The sequence below is a fragment of the Stegostoma tigrinum genome, chromosome 2, assembly GCF_030684315.1.
Source record: "Stegostoma tigrinum isolate sSteTig4 chromosome 2, sSteTig4.hap1, whole genome shotgun sequence".
In the NCBI taxonomy this organism is placed as follows: Eukaryota; Metazoa; Chordata; class Chondrichthyes; order Orectolobiformes; family Stegostomatidae; genus Stegostoma; species Stegostoma tigrinum.
In genome coordinates this window covers 22,093,788-22,114,058 of record NC_081355.1, presented here as the reverse complement: position 1 = coordinate 22,114,058, position 20,271 = coordinate 22,093,788, and the positions used below count along the sequence as shown (strand labels likewise).

The 20,271-nt window shown below is 39.9% G+C and overlaps 1 protein-coding gene across 1 annotated transcript in view; it reads right to left on the bottom strand.

Annotated features, from left to right (window-relative positions):
* The window catches only part of LOC125461298 (collagen alpha-6(VI) chain-like), a 135,485-nt gene that overhangs the window by 12,262 nt on the left and 102,952 nt on the right, over positions 1 to 20,271 (bottom strand). The window contains exons 27-38 of the mRNA XM_048549897.2: positions 18,537 to 18,599; positions 15,616 to 15,678; positions 11,617 to 11,667; positions 11,224 to 11,259; positions 11,061 to 11,123; positions 7,729 to 7,791; positions 5,396 to 5,431; positions 5,268 to 5,304; positions 4,593 to 4,607; positions 3,615 to 4,108; positions 921 to 1,020; positions 45 to 719 (exon numbers count right to left, since the gene is read on the bottom strand). Coding sequence (XP_048405854.2) covers positions 45 to 719; positions 921 to 1,020; positions 3,615 to 4,108; positions 4,593 to 4,607; positions 5,268 to 5,304; positions 5,396 to 5,431; positions 7,729 to 7,791; positions 11,061 to 11,123; positions 11,224 to 11,259; positions 11,617 to 11,667; positions 15,616 to 15,678; positions 18,537 to 18,599 — 1,696 coding nt within the window. The remainder of the gene's footprint in view (positions 1 to 44; positions 720 to 920; positions 1,021 to 3,614; positions 4,109 to 4,592; positions 4,608 to 5,267; positions 5,305 to 5,395; positions 5,432 to 7,728; positions 7,792 to 11,060; positions 11,124 to 11,223; positions 11,260 to 11,616; positions 11,668 to 15,615; positions 15,679 to 18,536; positions 18,600 to 20,271) is intronic.

The following is a 20,271-nucleotide window of genomic DNA, read 5'->3' as shown; positions in this document are numbered from 1 at the left end:
TTCTTCTCATATATTGCTACTTTTTAAAATCAAGCATAACTTACGTGTGAGACTTTTCAGAAAGGCTCGTGCAAACCTTTGGACATATGTCATTTCATGATTCAACAGATGGTCCAGGTGAACTAAATGTTGATCAGAAGGAGCACTCACAAGCTCCTGCAGATTGGTTCTGGTGACATCCCTTCCAAGGAAGAATGCGAAGATCACAAAACCTTTACACTTAGCTTGTAATGATACGGCCCTTAGCTTCTCTGTGTCAAAGGCATTGGTTTCTCCTGCAAGTATTAAAAATATCACTTTATGTCGTCGTGGATTTGGAGCACTTAAGAAAACGTTATTGAGGGTCCATTCAATGGCATGGCCAGTCCATGAAGAGCCTTCCAACTTTTTAAAGGAATTCTCTATATGTCTCTTCATCAAGCTCTTGGTGCCATAGCTCAAGAAGCCAAACTCCAGGTTGACTGGCATCTGGCCAGATCCGGGCAGGTAACCTGGTGGCGAATACTGCACGAGGGCTACCCTGGCACGATTATCTGAGGTCTTCGGGCTTCTTGAGATCATAAACATGTCAAGCATTGAGTTGAGGAAGTCCTTTATTCTCTCAAAGTCCATCATTCTCAGATTGCGTGAGCAATCAACAACAAAAGCTATGTCCATGTTGATTGGGATTGGAGGTGGAGAGATGGCTTGTTGGCACTGGGCATTTGGTTCACATGTGTCTGCGAAGGAATATTAAAGCCTAAAGTTGAACAGCTGGAAATGTAAATTACTATTTTCAAGAAATCCACTGCGTAGTATGTACCTTTAATTTCACGTACAACTATAGGTGTTTGCTATTGCTTCACTTTAACTACGCAGAACAATTTCATTTCCTTAAGTTCTGATCTACAATATTAAGTAAATATGGTTAAAATACATACCAAAACAGAAAGTACATAACTGGACTTTGCGTAACTGTTCTTGTGCTTCTTGCCGTTGTCTTGACAGCACAACCACCTGAAACATTCTTGTTTCGTCAATCTTTTTTTCAGAGGAAAGAGAAGGAAATTTCCAAATTCAGTTGGAAAGACTTGATAACTTTTCAAAATGCTGTGAATATTCAGGTGTCCAGCTTAGCTAGATTAGAAGCCAGTGGTTACCATCCAATGGGTCAATTAATCTAATGGGTCATTTCAGAAAGGGTGAATCATTAGATTCTCCTTTCTAAGAAGTGCAGGCAGAAACGTCAGATGCATAATGTAATTACATTACATTCAAATACGGAATTGTCTAATTCTTTTTCCAACAAGTGTATAAATATTTGGTTTCTCCCCTTCCATGGGAATAATGTGTAATATACTATATTATATAATGTGTGTAATATATAAATCACATTCCAGTTTTTGCATTAGAACATAGAACATAGAACATGACAGCACAGTACAGGCCCTTCGGCAAGACATTAAAAAAGTGGAATAAAAACAGCATCATCAGAACATGGTGAAGACGGATCACCGGACCTGAAATGTAACTCTGCTCTCTCCCTACAGATGCTGCCAGACCTGATGAGTTTCTCCAGCAATTTCTGCTTTTGTTTTGGGCTCCTAGTATCCACAGTTCTTTGTCTAATTATAGTCAGATAGAGTCGGCAGATAAACTTTAATACAGACAAGTGTGAGGTGATACACTTTGATAAAAATATAGAGAGCAAGTTTAAAAGGGCAAAATTCAAAACGGGGTGCAAGAACTAAAGGACCCATGTACACATGTGCTTATGTCATTAAAGGATATAGCGCATGTTGAGGCAGCAATTAATAAAATATACATTATCCTAAACGTTATCAGTAGAGGCATTGAATACAAATGTAAAGAGTTTATGTAGAAAGTGTATAAGAACTTAGTCTGGCTACAGCTGGAGAATTGTATCCAGTTCTGGGTTCCCACTTTAGGAAGGAATTGAACACATTGAAGACAGGGTCATGACAATGATTCCAGGCACAACTTCAATTAAGATGATTCATTGGAAAAGCTAGGGCTGTTTTCCTTGTAGAAAAGAAGACTGAGACAAGGTCTGATTGAAGTATTTATAATCAGGAGACATCTACATAGGGTAAACAGGGAGAAAATATTCCCACTCATGAAATGATTGGCAACAAGAGAGCACAAATTAAAGTAATTGATAAAGGAAGCAAAAGTGATGGAGGAAAACATTTTCCATACAATGACTTGTTAAAGTGGAGCGTACTGCCTGAGAGTGGACACTTATTCAATCAAGGCATTCAAGTGAGAAATAGATGATAATCTGCAAAGGGTCACTGTGCCAACAACAGGAAAATGGTACTTAGTCACATGTTCGTTCAGAGAACTGGCTTGGACACAATGGATGGAATGGTTTCCTCTAACAAACTGGTGATTTGGTGAACGAATCAAAGAATCTAAGAACTTAATTAACCTTTACTTGCATGAGGGCACTTCAAGACAGCATGCTGTCCCTTTCCTGCTGGACTGCTCTGTGCAGTCAGTCACACCCTACAACCTAAATAATGCACTGAGTTGCATAGCTTTCATTGGGCCTTCTGCCCATGTTTAAAAATGGATCTGCTCCAGGATGAATTAATTTCTCTCCTTCAATGAAATAAAAGATCAATCCAAACGAGAAAGTTTCTTAGGGAAAAAGTCAAAAGTTGAAAATCAAATTACCTTTGTAAGCCTAAGTGTTATTGATTAACTATCCTACCCCTTTAGACGTACATTTTGTATTTTAACTGGCGGAAAGTATGAAAGTACTAGTCAATTTCCTGTTGTATTATACCAAGAGACTTGACCAATGTAGTTTTCAGGTAAAGCAGGAGATAAATGAACATGAAGTTTAATTCGTTTAGTCATTATGTCAACATCATAGAGCACATACTTTCTCTTAACTGGAGGAGGCCAGGAAAGTCAGGAGAAGGGCGAATAATTGGATACGCTGGCCCTGGAGTGACATTCTTCTCCTTTTCACCACTACAGCAATGATGCACTGGGTGAGAGAGGTTTTAGTGGAGTCCCTCTCAACACGCTCCAAGTCCTAAAGTGGTCAATTAAGAGCCACTGGAGTGATATGGGTCAGGAGCAAGCAGGTGGGACTAGTTTAGTTTGCGATTATGGTCAGCATGGACTGGTTGGACCAAAGGGTCTGTTTTCAAGCTGCATGACTCTATAACTCCATGTGGATCTGTGGCTTATTGAGAAGATCAGCAGTCAGGTCTTGACAAACTGATTGCAGCTCAATTCAGCAAGTTTTCTCATGGTCAGTCATTACTGAACATGCTTGCCAAAACCCACCCCTCCCCTCTCCACCCACATTTCGGCAAGAATACGGAAAATCTCAGCCTTACGAATTTATCAACAGTTTTATAATGTTATAAGTTGCTATATCCCACTTTATATTGAAACTGCCTATGTAAATGTGTCATGCTGTAATTATATGTTGCCACCTATTGTGGTGCTGTAGAACCTCCGCTAGCAGCTGGACATGACTATAACAATGAGGTTCATATTGCTAATGTGGATATAGAAATTCACAACAAGGTAAGTTGACAGAAGTGCATATAAGGGAAATGTTTCAAATGTAATCATACAGCTAAGTCTCCTACCTCAAAGGCACGCTGAATTTCGGGGACATTAGCAAAAGAAATGACAACTGGTGTGATATCCATGGCGCTGAACTCCAAAGCAGCGGTTGCAACCTCTGATATTTCACGAGATGGACCGTTAGTAATAAATATTGCCACTTTCCTGCCTAGAACACCATGGCGGACACGCTTGAATGTATTTTTTGCAGCAAACCTCATTGCAGTCCCTACATTCCGCCTGCTGCTTGATCTCTCGTAAGCTAGATTCTGTAGTGCTTCTAGAAGCTTTTGCTTGCTTCTGAAGTCTGAGAATCTAATGAATGTTTTTGCCGTGGAACTGTAAGTAAGAATTGCCACACGGGCTCCTGTTGGGCAGTTACTTTCAGTGATTTTAAGATCCTGCACAAAATTAATGACCATAGTCTTCATTCTATTAAATATGGCTTGTGTGACATCTGCAGACATGTCTACAGCGAACACCACCTCAGTGGGATACACAGGGCATTCCGTTCTTCCTGAAATAGAGGGTCAAACAATTAGCAAACAAAAATTAAGATTAAAAAAGGAAAGACTTAAGTGACACTTTTCATAACCTCAAGGCTTTACATCCAATTAAATACGTTTTTAAGTGTAGTCACTGTTGTAACGTAGGAAGCATGGGAGCCACTTCACACACAGCATGCTCCAACAAATAAGAATGTGAAATTGACCTAATGATTTTTTTTGTAGTACCTGTTGATAAATAATGGTCAGGATACTAGGGAAAACTCTGTTGTCCAGCTTGAAATAGGATCATTTGGGACTTTTCATATGCACCTCTGAGGACATGTAGAGCCTTGGCTTAATATCTCCCTCACATGATGACATCTGTGGCAAAGCAGCACTGTAATGCCAGTCTGCATCAAGTGCTCTTGTCGCTAGAGTGGGACTAAACAATGCTGTAAATGAGGGACTGCTAATACCTATGAAGTCATGATAAATAATTAGAAAAGCACTGACCTGATGAACAACAAGCTAAAAGGAGAAAAGAAAGGGCTAAAATTAATATTTCCTTTAAATTGAGGCAAAAAAGCTTAAAAATTATGCATTTATGTTAGAGGTGAATTTTACCAACAATAAGACATGTCACATTGTTTTTTTATATCAAAAGGATTGTCTCACTTTATCCAGTACAATGATTCACAGTATAACTCACAAACGTTATGTTAATAAGGTAAGCAATAGACCGATCGGATAAAATTTTATCTGTGAGGCATATGCAATGGAATAAACCAAAGGATGTCTTCTAAACCATCAAACACAAAATAAATGCTCAGAATTATTGAGAGTTTGGTTAACAGGGGACTTCAGTTAGGTCTGGAGAATTTGATCATCAGACACTTTAGCTATTTGCAACATTGCTCCTTGGGACTTAGGATAATTAGTCAGCTGGAAGATTGATCATCTGGGAGTTTGACCATTCACAAGTCTGCTTCTAAGGTATATAAGTCCTTTGAGAAATTGCTTACCGAGGAGATTGGTTACCAGTCCAAATAATGTTTTGTAGTCTCACATTGTTCTGTACATCTACCATGGATCTCATGGTCATGGTTATCAACATGTGCTACAAGACATATCAAAGCTAATTGTTCTGCCTAAAAACACGGTGACTTAATGATGAAACAAACTACTTACGACATTTTTCTCTAAAATACGTCACAAATTCACATGGCTGCAAAATAAAAATGGAGAATTGAATATTGAGTCACTAATGTTAAATTCTGTGTTGATATGAAATCTCCACACGGACAGGAATAACTTACTTTCATAGGTGTGATCCCCGGTGGCCCTTTGAAACCCTGAAATGACAAAGCAAATGGAAAAATCCTCAGCAGTTCCACTGATTGCAATTTCACATGGGCAGCTATGATTGGAGAATGCTCAAGTTGGGAGCTCTCATTCAAAGCAAGCTTTTAGATCGAGAGCTAGTTCTAGTTAGTTATACAGTCATTATTTCATTCACAACTCACACAATACCTAGTTGATCCTCTATGTACTAAAAACAGTGGCCCACAATTTAGTAGAGTTGGGATGAGTCAGGGGTCCTTTAAGCATGGCAGATGGAAGCTTCAAATCAAGCACTATCTCAATTTTAAAACTATCATCCTTCCTTTTAGATCCATCCAAGATCTTCCTCCTCCATATCTCTGTAATTTTGCCCAGCCCTTCCGAAATACCTTCACTGATATCTTAATTTTGTTTTTTTTACCATTAAGATCCTCCAGTTCCACAGGGCATAAGCTCTGGAATTCGCTCGATTCACCTCTTCTCTGGAGAAAATTCTTTATAACCTACTTCTTTAACCAAGTTTATCATCATCTGATCGAAAATCTCCTTATGTGGCTCACTGTCATATTTATAGTTCTGTGCCTGTGAAGAACCTTGGGATGTATTGTTATATTAAAAGCAATGTAAAAATGTAAGTTCAGGACCCAAAATGTTAACTCTGACTTCTCCCCACAGATGCTGCCAGACCTGCTGAGCTTTTCCGGCAATTTCTGTTTTTGTTTCTGATTTCCAGCATCTACAGTTCTTTCATTTTTTTACAAATGTAAGTTGTTGCTCTTTCATTGGAATGCATGTTTCCTCTCATGGGGGCTTAACATTATTTGCAGCTCGGAATAAGTTTCAAATCACATATTGCTCATTAAATGATCGCACAGACCCCAGTAAAATAATTCTCCCTGCTAACAATTGGCAATGTTGGCCACAAGAAGAATTGATGTTGTTGGATTTATGTTAACTCTCTCACACTGAGATTGCATATATGCTGCTGCTGCCTGTTCACGATGTGACGATGTCTTAGATGCTACTTTATCTCCCAGAAACTCAGTCAGTATGATTTCCATATAGCTAAATTTCTATGAATTCAGGTGATTGAAGATGTTTAATAAACGAGTTTATAGATGATTGCTCTGTGGCTATAGCAATCCAATAGAGATCAGTCCTCTCTCTCCTCCGCTATTAATCTGTTGAATCGATTAATTAGATAACAGAAAACTTTCTCCTGAGGTAATTATGGCTGTTACAACAAGCTTATTTTCCAGCATTTCAGTCACTTAAGTTGCATTCATCTTGTTATGCTCTGTAATTGTACAATGAAATTCTTCGGGGTCATTTATTCTAACATGAAAACATGAATGGGTGATGAATCATCCAAACTGTGATCTTGCTATGGTCAGGCTGTATGTTTGCCCATCCCAGAATAAAATTCTCATTCCTTAGAAAGCTCTCCCATGATATTTTTCTCATGATTAGTCAGATGTTGCACATGTTGTAATAGTGGTCCCTGTTTGACTGAGATATTTAATATGAAATCAAGACAGGCAAAGTGAATTAAGATACAATTTAGCTGTGATCTAATGGAACAGTGGAACAAGTTTAAGAAACGAAAGGTTCCGATGCTTCATTATATTTATTAATCTACAGAATCATTAAACACCCTTGTGTTATTTCTGTTCTAACATGCACAGATTTCACTAACATAGTTGCTCTTTTTATCAGTAAGATTCAAACCTTTCTTGTTCCCAAGCTTTGCAAGATGAGCAAAGGAGTACAGTACTGAAAAAGGGTATGCCAATCGTGCGAATAGGGATAAGGTTCCGTGAGAGCCTAAGGTGAACAGTGCAGCAGTCAGAGACCTTGTGTTTAAAGAAATCCGAATCCTAATGCATATATTAAATGCTTTGAGATAAAGGCAAGTGGGAGGTTGCCTCATTGTGGAGGCTTCTCAGTCAGGCAGCTAGATCCAAAGTCACTTAAGTTATGAATTCACCAAATCCTCAACTAATCAGTGAAGCTGGTGGGTATCCCAATGCTCTGGAAACCTAGTCAGCAGCAGCTAAAATTGAAAAACTTCACAAGTCTCACAGCGTCATTACTGTGTTTAAAGTGGCAACCTTCTAGCTTCAATTTAAGCCAGACCTGGTGGGTCAGAAACAAGTTTAGTTCAGGACAATCACGTGTCCTACTTTTTATGTCTCCACCCATCCTAAATGCACTTTTTCTTCAGGTTAAGAATTCAGCAGTACATAAATGATAACACTCCAAACAGTCACTAGAGACAATACAGAACAACTTCCATTGGGCACCTTACCCTTATTCCTGGACGTCCTGCTTCTCCCAGATTTCCTCGATCACCAATAACGCCAGACTCACCCTCAAACAGAAAGGTCAAGCAAAAGTCATTTAAAATACTCAAGGAATCTCATTTTCTTTAAATATTTGGTGGATTTGGATGGCTTATGCAAGCTGAGTTATTTTAAATTCATATATCAATGAGGCACCTTTCACTGCAGTTCTGCTAAATTTGCCCAACCTTAGGATCTCAAATGGATTTGGTCATAATTTTTGTGAGGTTTAGAGTACTATCATAATGTCGTCCTGCTTAACCTTTTAAAGCTTGTCCTTTAGGATCATGGAGTTAAATATGCAACATTCAGGAGATAAAACCTAGAAATGGCTCAGATCCACCAGATAGCAAATGCAAATTCCTTTATTCCTTCCCAGAATGCGGCCTTGAGATGACGGTGGTAAATGTTTCCCTTAATCATTGCACTTAATGTGGTGCAGATACCCCCACAGTGATGTAAGGTAGAAAGTTACATGATATTGATCTTGCAATGAAGAAGTAAGTTTAGTTTAAGTAACTCATAACTTAAAAATATTTCCAAATTAATGTGATTTGTGGCTCAGAGAGGAACTTGCAAGTGATGGTGCTTACATATGTTTGTTGCTTATGTGCTTCTACATGGCAGAAAGTATGGGTTTGGAAGGTGTTGTCAAAGCTGAGTCAGAGCTTTTTTATCAGCCTGTAATACATCTTGTAGACGATCCACTCTGATAGCACCATTCAGCAGTGACTGAGGAACTGAACATTTAAGATATTTTGTAACATGTCCAAAGAAGTTCATTTAAAAAAAGGGCAAGAAGTGCAATACATTGGGGATGTTTTGCAGTTACTATTTGTGATAATGGATTGCAAAATCTAGATTGTTGTTTTGTTATATTATATTTTATATTATTGGCCATAACTAGGTAATTCACTCTCCATTGTGATTGACAATAAATTACACTGTTAAGGTAAAGCTGTATCATTTTAAGTGCACTGCAATTGAGCACTAGGCATTTACAATCAGCATGGACAGACATATTCTGCCAGGATTGCCTTTTGGAGCAGGGAAGGGTCTAGTTATAGGCGATAGCAAGAACTATAGATGCTGGAGTCAGAATTTATACAGAGTGGCGGCAGAGAAACATAGCAGGTCAGGCAGCATCAGAGAAGCAGGAAAGTCGATGCTTCAGGTTTACACCCTTCATCAGGAATGACTGACATAGACAGTAACAGTTGAGAAGGAAGGTTTACATTTCCAGGAAGTGTGATCAGCAAAGCCCCAGTTCAGCACATAAACTTTATTCATTTAATACAAGTGACCATTACAGATCAAGTCCCTCAACTATTTGTAGGGGTTTACAGCATTTCCTAGACACTTCTGTGAATGGTAACTAGTTCATTATTATGGGATTCTTGCAATAAAATTGTGACTTCTATCTTCACACTTTCAACTAGGAGGAAAACCAAACAACATCACATAACAGTGTGATACAATTTCATTCACACATATTGACTGCTCTCACTTTTTCTTGCTGACTGATGATAACCTATTACACAGCTACCAACACTATCACTTGGACTGGCTACTCAATTCACCCAAGCGTCATCAATTGAAATCAAATTAATCTAGTAAAAATAGACAAGTAAAACAAATCTCCAAATTACAAATAGAAGCGAAGAATGTGATCACTTTAAATCATAACCCCAAATATGCTGCAATAACAGTGAGGCTATCAGAGCTTGCTGTTGCTTTTAGATAAAAATGATGGCAACTTCTAGCTTCCACAAATGTTCTTTAAAACAGAAATGCGGATGTTGCTGTCAATGATAATGACATCTCCGCAGAAAATTGCTGCTAAAGCAACAACTTAACTAAATATTATTATGCCAAACATAAGAACTAGGAGCAGGAATAGGCAATTCAGCCCCACAAGCCTGCCATGCCATTCAATATGTTTACGGCTTATCTTACCTCAGCCCCAAATCATCTTCCCTGCCCACTGTCCATAATCCTTCAACCCAACAGTAATTAAAATTCTGCCTATCTCCTCCTTAAATGTATTCAATGGCATCCACTGCACCTTGGGGTAACCAATTTCACAGATTCATGACCCTCAACACAGGAACTTCTTTCTCATCTCTCTTTTAAATCTGCCACACTTAAAATTTTGACCTCTCATTCTAGTTTGCCCTGCAAGGAAAACATTCATTCCATGCCTGCTTGGTCAATGCTCTTTCGCACTTTATATACCTCAATTAGATCTCCACTCAATCTTCTAAACCCTGGTGAGAATAGGTCTAAACTTCTCTATCTATCCTCATAAGTAAAGTCTTTAACTTATGACAGTCATCTCATAACCTTCTCTGAACTGTCTCCAATGCAGATATTTCCTTCCTCAATTAGGGGCCAAATCTGTACAAAATACTCCAAATGTAATCACACCAATGCTTTGGACAGTTGCAACAATGCTCCATTCCTTTGGCAATAAAGGCCAAAATTCCATTTGCCCTCCTTATTACCTGCTGTATTTGTACCCTAGCCATTTGCAATTCATGCCTGTGGAGGGCTAATGAAAATATTAAGCCTTGTTCAAAGAGGAATAACTGAGATGTACACAGCCAACTCTAAAGCATATTTACGTATGAACAACATTTTTGTCTCTGAAAAATTAACTATAAAAATGTGGATTGTCATTCCAATGGGAAAAAATTAATCAGCCAGATCTTTCTTTACTAAATTAGCCATTAATACAAGTTCACCCCTTAATCCTATATGTGTGTGTGTGTGTCCCAAAGCGTATTTGACTTTCTGTGCAATGATCTAAGTGTATTTTATATTTCCTGCCTTTACCTTTTCTATTTGGTCATCTGTGAGAATTCTACAGTCTGATTCATCAATCCTGCAGCTTGTCCTGTACACAGATTCTATAGGTCCCCTGTTGAGGGTACCAAACTCAAAATAACACTGGAAAAGAGGAACTTTGCACTCTCCAGCCTACGAAAACCCAGCAGGCTGCCTCCTCAACATGAGCAGTGAGCAATATGCTTCCACTACTAGCCCCAAAATCTGGGTCAATGATGTCAACAATGCAAGGTAGTCTCATATTTCGCAATGAGCCACAGGATGTGTCAAATGTGTTAGTGAATGCAACTCCTTTGAGATTCCTTTAACTAGTGATCACTTTAGGATTTTTACATTCCTGCAAAGTGAGAAGGATTTCTAAGATTTTTCTTTCACCAGAAGCTTACCTTTTTAAATCGTGAATGGATAATACATAGGTTCAAACTTGAAATGAACACAATCAATACCATACCCTCCGTCCTCTTATTCCTTTAGGTCCTCTTCTGCCATTGATGCCGAGGAAACCATCCACTCCCTAAAGTTTCGGAACGCAATGTACACAGGTAACTGTTTACGGCTTTTAGGCGAAAACAATTATGGAAATTTGGACATATTTTTACAAATGTAGCCAATACCTGCACACCAGGATAACCAGGGGGTCCCTGCACTCCCTTCAACCGTAAAAAGAGAGGAGAAATCATTGTTCAGATGTTGGCAATGTAGACATCATAACATTGCTTCTGCTTAAGGTTGAAGTGTTTTCTTAAAAAGGGAAATCATTTATTTGGCACTTATAACATAGTTACATCACAAGGTACTTCACAAAATTTGACTCTGAATTATGAGGAGATAGGAGGTCAGGTAATCAAAAGCTTGATGAAAAGATCTTAAAGATATGGACAAGCATGCGCCTAAGTTTCAGGCTCCAAGCTCTGCATTGGGAGGACCAAAAACAAAAATAAATTTTGCACTTACTGTGAGAGTAGTACAGTCACAAATGCATGCAATTATTGAATTTTATTCATCACCTTCTGTCCTTTTGATCCAGGCCTTCCAATGTTATCATACCCATCCAAACCCTGTGTGACGTCAAACAGAATACATATACATCATCATCTTTAAACTTCTCAGTGTCTCAGATGGCAAGAGACTAAATGATAATAAATTCATTTATATAATGTTTTGGTAACGCACATTACTGAGGATCCATAACTTGAGGAGTTAGCTCATCGTATACAGAAAGCAACAAAACATGTCAAACTTCATATTCCAGGTCATGCTCAAAAGCCTGGATAGAAAGTCCAGGCACTGAAACTGAATGTATTGAGCTGTTTTCAGATTCCCTTTCCAGGCTCAAGTTAAGCATAATCTCACACTGAGTGCAGTCTTCACAAGTGTACCACTTCCATTACGCGAAACACACTCTCAGACATACAGATACACAAACATTAGCTGATAGGTAACTGTCTTTTGAGCTTTTCTAGGTCTCTGTCTTTTCTATTTCATAAAGTGAGATTGCCAATCCATCTGAAGAATTTTAAGATGATGTGAAAATTCACTGAGAGTAACAATTTTGGCTTTGTGGAGTAATACAAAATGGAGGATAGCAGAGAGGGTTGGGCTAGGAGGCATGAAGGCTGGTAAAATGGCATGGAAAGGGGTCAGCTAACATGCCAGACCTATTCCTGGGCCATTCTATGCTGTCAGTTCCAAGTAAGGTGGTGGGTTACTGCAGGAGCCCAGGTAGATGGCCACTTCTACTCACCTCCACCAATTTTTACCAGTAACAAGGGGAGTGTCGATGTGGCAGTACCAACCAGGTAAACTCTGACAGCTTCCTAGGCTTCAGCAAACAGGTGGGGTCCTTTTTGGCTAGTCTTGAGCCAATGGAACTGCACCCCAGCAAGCAAGGATATCCTCATAGTGTCACCATTATCTCCCTTCGGCAATCACCCCTTCCCTTTCATCAAGGCCAACCTGAAAGCCCCCCAGAGTCCTAGGATCCCACTTATGGACTCCTGTCAGTTGATGTGCCCTCTTCTACCAATTCATGCAGCCACAGTAGAGGCTACCGGGAATAGTGAGGTTGCTGAACAGCTGGACCTCAGTGACACTTCTTCATAGCTGATCACACTCCTTATTTTACTGGCACCGATAAAAATACAGCCCAGGCAGCAGGGCTCCTAACATTTACAAATATTCCTGATGAGATCACTGAGATTTAACTCAGTGAGATCCCTGAGGCACGTGAATATTACTGCAACTCAGGAATCCTCCTTTCCAGATAGTAGGAACTGCCAATGCTGGAGAATCTGAGATAACAAGATGTAGAGCTGGATGAACACAGCAGGCCAAGCAGCATCAGAGGAGCAGGAAAGCTGACGTTTCGGGCCCAGACCCAAAATGTTAGCCTTCCTGCTCCTATGATGCTGCTTGGCCTGCTGTGTCCAACCAGCTCTACACCTTATTATCTCGGGTCTTCTTTTCGATTTCCTTGCCTATAGACAGGTCCAACCTGCATCATCACAATCTCCACCATTGACAGGTTAAGGAGGAAGATCCCCAAACTACCACAGATGGAACAGGGGTCAAACACCTTGCTGTTGGCTCCAGTATAAATCAGAACTGACACTCCCCAAACAGTCCATTTGTATTATAGATGGAAATTGATGCCAGGGGCTCCAACTTATTACATTACATGTATGAGCTTTGTACAATTTCAAAATGTGTTATAAGTACGAATGCAGTCAACATAATTTAGGAACCATTTCCACAGTAACCACCTGCCACAGGCTGAAATGATTTACAAATTTACACTTGTCTTCCTTGGTGATGAATCCCTGTGGTGGGACCTGAACTCAGAGCTCTGCCTCAGATGACCAGGGTATTGCCCAACGTGCTAAAACCTCCAGAAGAACAATACCATGTTTTGAACACAGTACATTCAGATACAAGCACAATTGTAATTTGAGGGCTTGTTCTTTATCCAGTGAAGTTATATTCAATATCTACAAACCCTTCCAACCATTGCTTTTAGCTTAAGCATTATTTGCTTGAGCTGTTCAGTCTATTTATATTTAGCATTTTCCTCCTTGTATTCAATGACATTTTCTTACATTTGTCTCATTTCTGTTACATAAATAAAATGTAATTTTATAGAATGATTCTTTTTGTTTCTGAAATTGTATTAGTTAAAACAAACGACCCCACACTACCCACCCAGTTTAATGTTTACTTCACAGCAGGTGTGTAGTAAGCTTCAGTGAGGCTGCTTAGGTAAAGTGAGGGTAAAGTGGAGTGCTTTCAGATGTCCTATCTCAGTTCACAGCTATTGCTTGGGGTTTGGGTTTAACTGGTGTCTACAGGTTCCACTGCAAATGCAAGAGGCCACACTGAATCATGCACTTAAGAATCTGGCTGAAGAAGCTATCATTTTTATAGCACATTACAAAATCCTTGAGAGAGTGCGCCTCATTGCTACTGAATGGGGAGGGCTCATGTTCGCGGATGAGCTGAGTACCTGCAGTCAAATGGTACTCATCCAGCTATGTCTCTTTATTATTTACTGTCAATCTTCAGTGATGCTTTTCTTCAGTCATCAAATACTTTCTAAAATCTCTTTTCCACTAATGGGGCGTTGATAACTTAAAATCTGGATGGAATTTCCTGAGTATTCATAATTTAAAAGGAGTCTATTTTCGAAAAGAGCTCCTGTTTATTCATGTATAAATGGCAACACTTGTTTTTTTTAAATCAACTTCAATCAGTTGCACCACAGTTACTCACACAGCAATATGCAAACCATCTATAATCCACAACTGTGACTTGCTAGGGGTCATAAGTTAACAACGTCACAGAATCATTCCAAACATCGAGCTAACAGCATACAGATCTAACAGCTAACAGCATCGAGCTAATAAATGTTGCCTGGTCTGGAGCAAAGGTCATATGAGGTAAGGCTGATGGATTTGGGTCTGTTCTCATTGCAGAGAAGAAGGCTAAGAGGGGATTTAGTAGAGACATACAAGATGATCAGAGGATTAGATAGGGTGGACAGTGAGAGTCTTTTTCCTAGGATGATGACACCAGCTTGTCCGAGGGGGTGTAGCTGCAAATTGAGGGGTGATAGATTTAAGACAGATGTCAGAAGCAGGTTCTTTACTCAGAGTGGTAAGGGTATGGAATGCCCTGCCTGCCAATGTAGTTAACTCAGCCACATTAGGGGCATTTAAACAGTCCTTGGATAAGCATATGGATAATGATGGGATAGTGTAAGAGGATGGACTTAGATGAGTTCACAGGTGGGCGCAACATCGAGGGCCGAAGGGCCTGTTCTGCGCTGTATTGTTCTATGTTCTATGTTCTATAATACAAGGTGACCAGTCATTTCCTTGACAATTTCCTGGCAGTTATCAGACTCTCCTGGTGCCTCGAATATTTGTAAATATTTGTATGTGTAAGAGACGTCCTTGGTTTGTTTGGACAGAATTAAACTCCAATGTTTGTTTCCTTGATATGCTACTGTACAGAGCCACACTGCATTTGGAACAAGGAATATATACAAAGATATTTTTATAATAACGTATACTTGTGAAATAAAAAAAATATCGCCGGTAGTCCTACAATTGAAGTAGCACCCCATCATAGAATCACTGAATCCTTACACTGCACAGAAGCCATTTGGCCCATTGGGTTTGTACTGACTCACCCAAAACCCTGAATGGGTTTGTTTCAACCCTATAGCTAAACCACCTCACCTGTAGATCCCTGGGCACTATGGGACAATTTTTAACATGGGGCCAATCCACCTAACCTGCACATCTTTGCACAGTGAGAGGAAACCTGAGTACCTTAAGGTAACCCACGCAGACACAGGGGGAACATGCAAACTCATCTCTATTCATATATAATTTTGACTCTTTTGCCCCATGTTCAATCAACAGTCTCTTTATACAGCATCATTTTATCAAAATTTAAATGTCAGTTAACACAAATTTGCTCCTGATAAGAGACTGCCCTGTACCAACCTGTAGTCCACGAGGTCCAGCTATTCCAGGTTCTCCTTTCTCACCCGAGTCTCCAGTTACACCCTTCAGGCAATTTCAAGGTGACAATAAATGGTAAGTAATAACAATCGTCGATATGACTTTTGTTTGCTATTATTATTTAGTACTATTTATGCAATAAATAATTCAGATTCATGAACATTGCCAAATTAACTGAAGTTCATTTAACAATTATAAAAAGACTGGTGTTTGTGTGTGATAACAAGGTGTGGGGCTGGTTGAACACAGCAGGCCAAGCAGCATCAGAGGAGCAGGAAAGCTGACATTTCGGGCCTAGACCCTTCATCAGAAAATTGTGTGACTGTTTTCACGTCCTCAATATATCCAAAGCCCTTGACCCCAATATATCCAAAGAAAATAAGCAAGTTTGGTCATTATTGGTGGAGATTGCATATTTACAATATGTCAGCAATAATTGAGACATCTTGCAAGTATTTTAAAATTAATGAAGTGTTTACGAAGTGTAGTCATTGTTGTAATGTAATAAATACACCAATCAATTTGTGCACAGCAATTCCACACAATTAGCAATGTGATAATTGATCAGAATGAATTATTTTAGTGGCATTGGTTGAGGGATAAATATTGTCCAGTTCACCTCTAGCTTTTCAGGTAAGCTCTTTTCCGGAATGGGCTAGCTGGGCTCTGGTTTAATGTCTCATCCTGAAGATGGCGCTGTGACAGTGCAACAATCGCTGAGTATTGCATTGAAAATGCAGCCTCGATGACACACTCAAATGTCAACAATTCAATGAACAAAATAGAGTGAACTATATTTCAGAAAAAAAAAGCAAGTTTGGTGTAATTGGTGGAGATTACTTTGCGATATGTGAGCAATAATTGAGACATCTTGCACGCGTGTGCAGCAACAAATGTGCTGGGTCAAATCAATTTACAGCTTTATCAGAAACTATACAAAGCTGAGAAAGCAAGAACTGCAGATGCTGGAGTCAGAGATAACACAGTGTGGAGCTGGAGGAACACAGCAGGCCAAGCAACATCAGAGGAGCAGGAAAGTTGATGTTTCAGGTAGGAACCCTTCTTCAGAAATGGGAAGGGGGAAGGGAGCCAGGAAATAAATGAGAGAGAAGGGGTAGGGCTGGACAATGTAGGTGGGATAGTGATAGGTGAGAGCAGGTAGGGAGTGGGTGGGGGGGGGGCGGATAGGTGAGAGAGAAGATGGACGGATTGTATCAAGTCAAGGAAGGTACACGAAGTTGGCAGATGTCTGATGAGAAAGGTATGCTTGGTCTACTGTATCACTGCTCCCAATGTGGCCTCCTCTCTGTAGACTCAGGGACCATTTTGTAGAGCACCTGCACTCTGTTCTCGACAAACAACACCTTCCAGTTGCCAATCATTTTAACTCCCCCTCTCACTCATGTCCATCCTGGGCCTCCACCAGTGCCACAATGATCCCACCTACCAACTGGAGGAGCAACACCTCATATTCTGCCTTGGGAGCTGACAGCCCGATGGCCTAAATATGGGATTCACCAGTTTTAAAATCTCCCTACCTCAGCCTCATCCCATGTCCAACCCTCCCTCTCACCTTCGCCTCCCTGACGTGACACAACCTATCCATCTTCTCTCCCACCTTTGTGCTCCTCCCACCTCACTGACCAATCCCCACCAGTGCCTACCTGCCCTCACCTATCACCATCCCACCCACCTTCCCCAGCTACAGTCTTCCTCTCTATGTTTATTTTCCAGCTCCCTTTCCCATCTCCCATTTCTGAAGATGGGTCCCGGCCTGAAACGCCAACTTTCCCACTCCTCTGATGCTGCCTGGTCTGCTGTGTTCCTCCAGCTCCAAACTACACAAAGGACTTGCTTTTACATAGCACTTCATGTCTGATAAAATCAACTCAAAGAGCCTCACAACAATTCAACTATGTAGCAATTTGTAATTACACACAATGCTTGGCAATCTCTGTTTTTCTTCAAATAGTCATATTAGTAACTATGTAATTAGGCAGACAGCCTCAGTTTCACTTCTGACCTGATGTACTTAGGTATTGAAGTTGGATAGGAGAGAGAAAAATATGTTATTTGTTTGTGATGTAATGATGTTAGCAACAGGAGGGAACTCCTTGCAAATTTCTATAACTGATCTGAGCTAAAAAATAAATATTTACATTCTCGACATAAATTGTGGTCTGAAAGTTAAGTCAATGCACTCGAGAAAATATGTAACAGCTGTATGCCATGTATCACGCACTCAATCTTTGATCCACAATGTTACTTACTTCATTATGTTAAAATTTGAAAGGTGCAAGCTCACATTTTGAACGTGCTTATAGGATAATTAGCATGGTATTCAAGGATGCAAGCAACTCAATTCACATGATATTAAATCTTAGATAAACTGAATTTAGAACTGGAGCATATCAGTTCACAAACCTCAGTTACCATGCCCATGGCACCCCCTGTGACTGTCAGTGGTATTGCAGCTGTTCGCTGCATTTGCCTGCAGCAACTTCAAAGCAGTAGCCCTGTTGCAAACAAGTTCCATTCAGAATGTAGGTTCGCTAGTCAGTTTGTACACAGGCCTGAATGCAATGCAGGATGACGTAAAGCAGTTTTTTTTCCAAGTATGAGAAATTTTCATACATTGTGTCTTTAAAATTACACCCCTGTTTGGCATCATGTTCGTAATTCGAAAGTTCGTAAATTGGGCATCCTCTGTACTTTATAAATCCAGAAAGTTATTCCAGTAAACCTTATAAAGAGATTGTTACTTCAGATTTAGTTAAGTTACCTACATCAGAAGGTGAATTTTGATTTGGGGGGTATTGTTCCTTCTGAGTTTTTCAGTTGATCTGTTTAGAAGTACCATTTTACAAGGCATCAATTAACAGCTTAGAGATTGCTCCACGTACCCTTCCTCCTTGGAGTCCTTGGTTACCTTTGGCACCCCTGAAGCCAAACAATCCTGGAGCACCCTGAAACACAAGGAAACAACACTAAAAATAAATCAATTGCTGGTCAACCAGAGATCGACAATAATTAGAATTTGTACAGCACCTTTCACATAGAAAATGCTTCACAGGAGCATAATCAAATTAAAATTTGACACTGAATCACCAGGACGTACTTGGGAAACTTACTAAAATAAGAGCTCAGATTTTAAGGAGTATCCTAAAAATAAAACAGACTGAGTCTTGGGGACCAGATTTAGCAGCTTAAGAACTTGGCACAAATGGCTGAATAATTAAGATCAGACATCTTGGAGGTTTGGAGATTACAGAAAGCGAGGAGGGGAAGAACATGAAGGAATTTGAAAATAAGGATCAGAATTTTAAAATGGTAGCTTTGCTAGATCAGGAGCCAATGTAGCTCAGTGAATTATGGGTGAGCCAGACTTGGACAGGACGGACAGGAGCAGCAGAGTTTTCAATGATGTGAAGTTTACAGAGGGTTAAAATTGAGACACTGTCTACGGATGTCATGGAATGGGTAGTTTAAATGCAACAAGGGCATGTGTTAGGATTTCAGTAGCAGATGAGCTGCAGCAGAGTAAAATTTTGAGTTGTTAAGGTGGTGCAGACAGGCCATCGTAATAATAGAGAATCCATAGGATCGCAAAATCACCTTGAATGCAAATGTGACACCAAGCTTGGGAACATTCTGGGTCAGTCTCATACAACTGCCATGTTGAGGGATGGAGTCAGTAGGTACGGATCAGAGATTGTGCCAGGCAGCAAAAACAATGGCTTCAGTCTCCCTAATATTTGGTCAGAGTGACGTTCTGCTCATCCAGAGTTGGATGTCAGATCAGCAGTCTAATAAATATGGTGCTGGTGAGAGTCATCAGCATACAAGTGGAAATTGATGCCATGTTTTCAGCTGATGGCATTACCCAACATTTAGAGGAGAAATAGGAGGGCACCAATGGTAGATGCTTGGGGCACTCTACAGGTAACGGTACAAGAATGAGAAGAGAAGCTATTGCAGCTGATTCTCTTACAAAGAACGGAACCAAGTAAGGGAAGTTCTTCCCACCTGGCCAACAGAGGTGTAGCATTGGAAATGGTCAATGTTTTAAAAGGTAACTCTAGAGGGATGTATTTGGATAGTATACCACAATCAGGCACAAAGTCTGTCAACTGTGACTTTGATGGGGAGCAATTTCCTTACTGTGAAAAGGCTGGAAACCTGATTAGAGAGGTTCAAAGATGAAATTTCTGGTAAAAGGATCTAAGGAGCAGGTGGTAGGTTTCATAGACATCATAAGTTCAAGGAAACAAGAGAGGAGATGGTTTAGAGTGCAGAAAAAGATGCTCATGCAACAGGGAACAATAGGAGAAGATTATCCTGGTGAGTTGTGGTAAGAGAGAGAAGCAACAAAGGCATGAGCTAAAGATGAACAGCTGACTTTGACCCTTGTGATAATATCCATGAGCCCCTCACATAGAATCTACAAAAAATGTACAACAAAACTGGAGTAAAGTATAGGAGAATTGAAATCCAGGCTCTCCATTTGGTATAAATTCAAAATTTTTCAGAAAACATGCAATGCTGCTTAGAGTTACAGGATGTGATAAAGTATCCCTGCTTAACCGCTTCCGACACTACAATACCATTGTTTCAGAGATAGTAGGAACTGCAGATGCT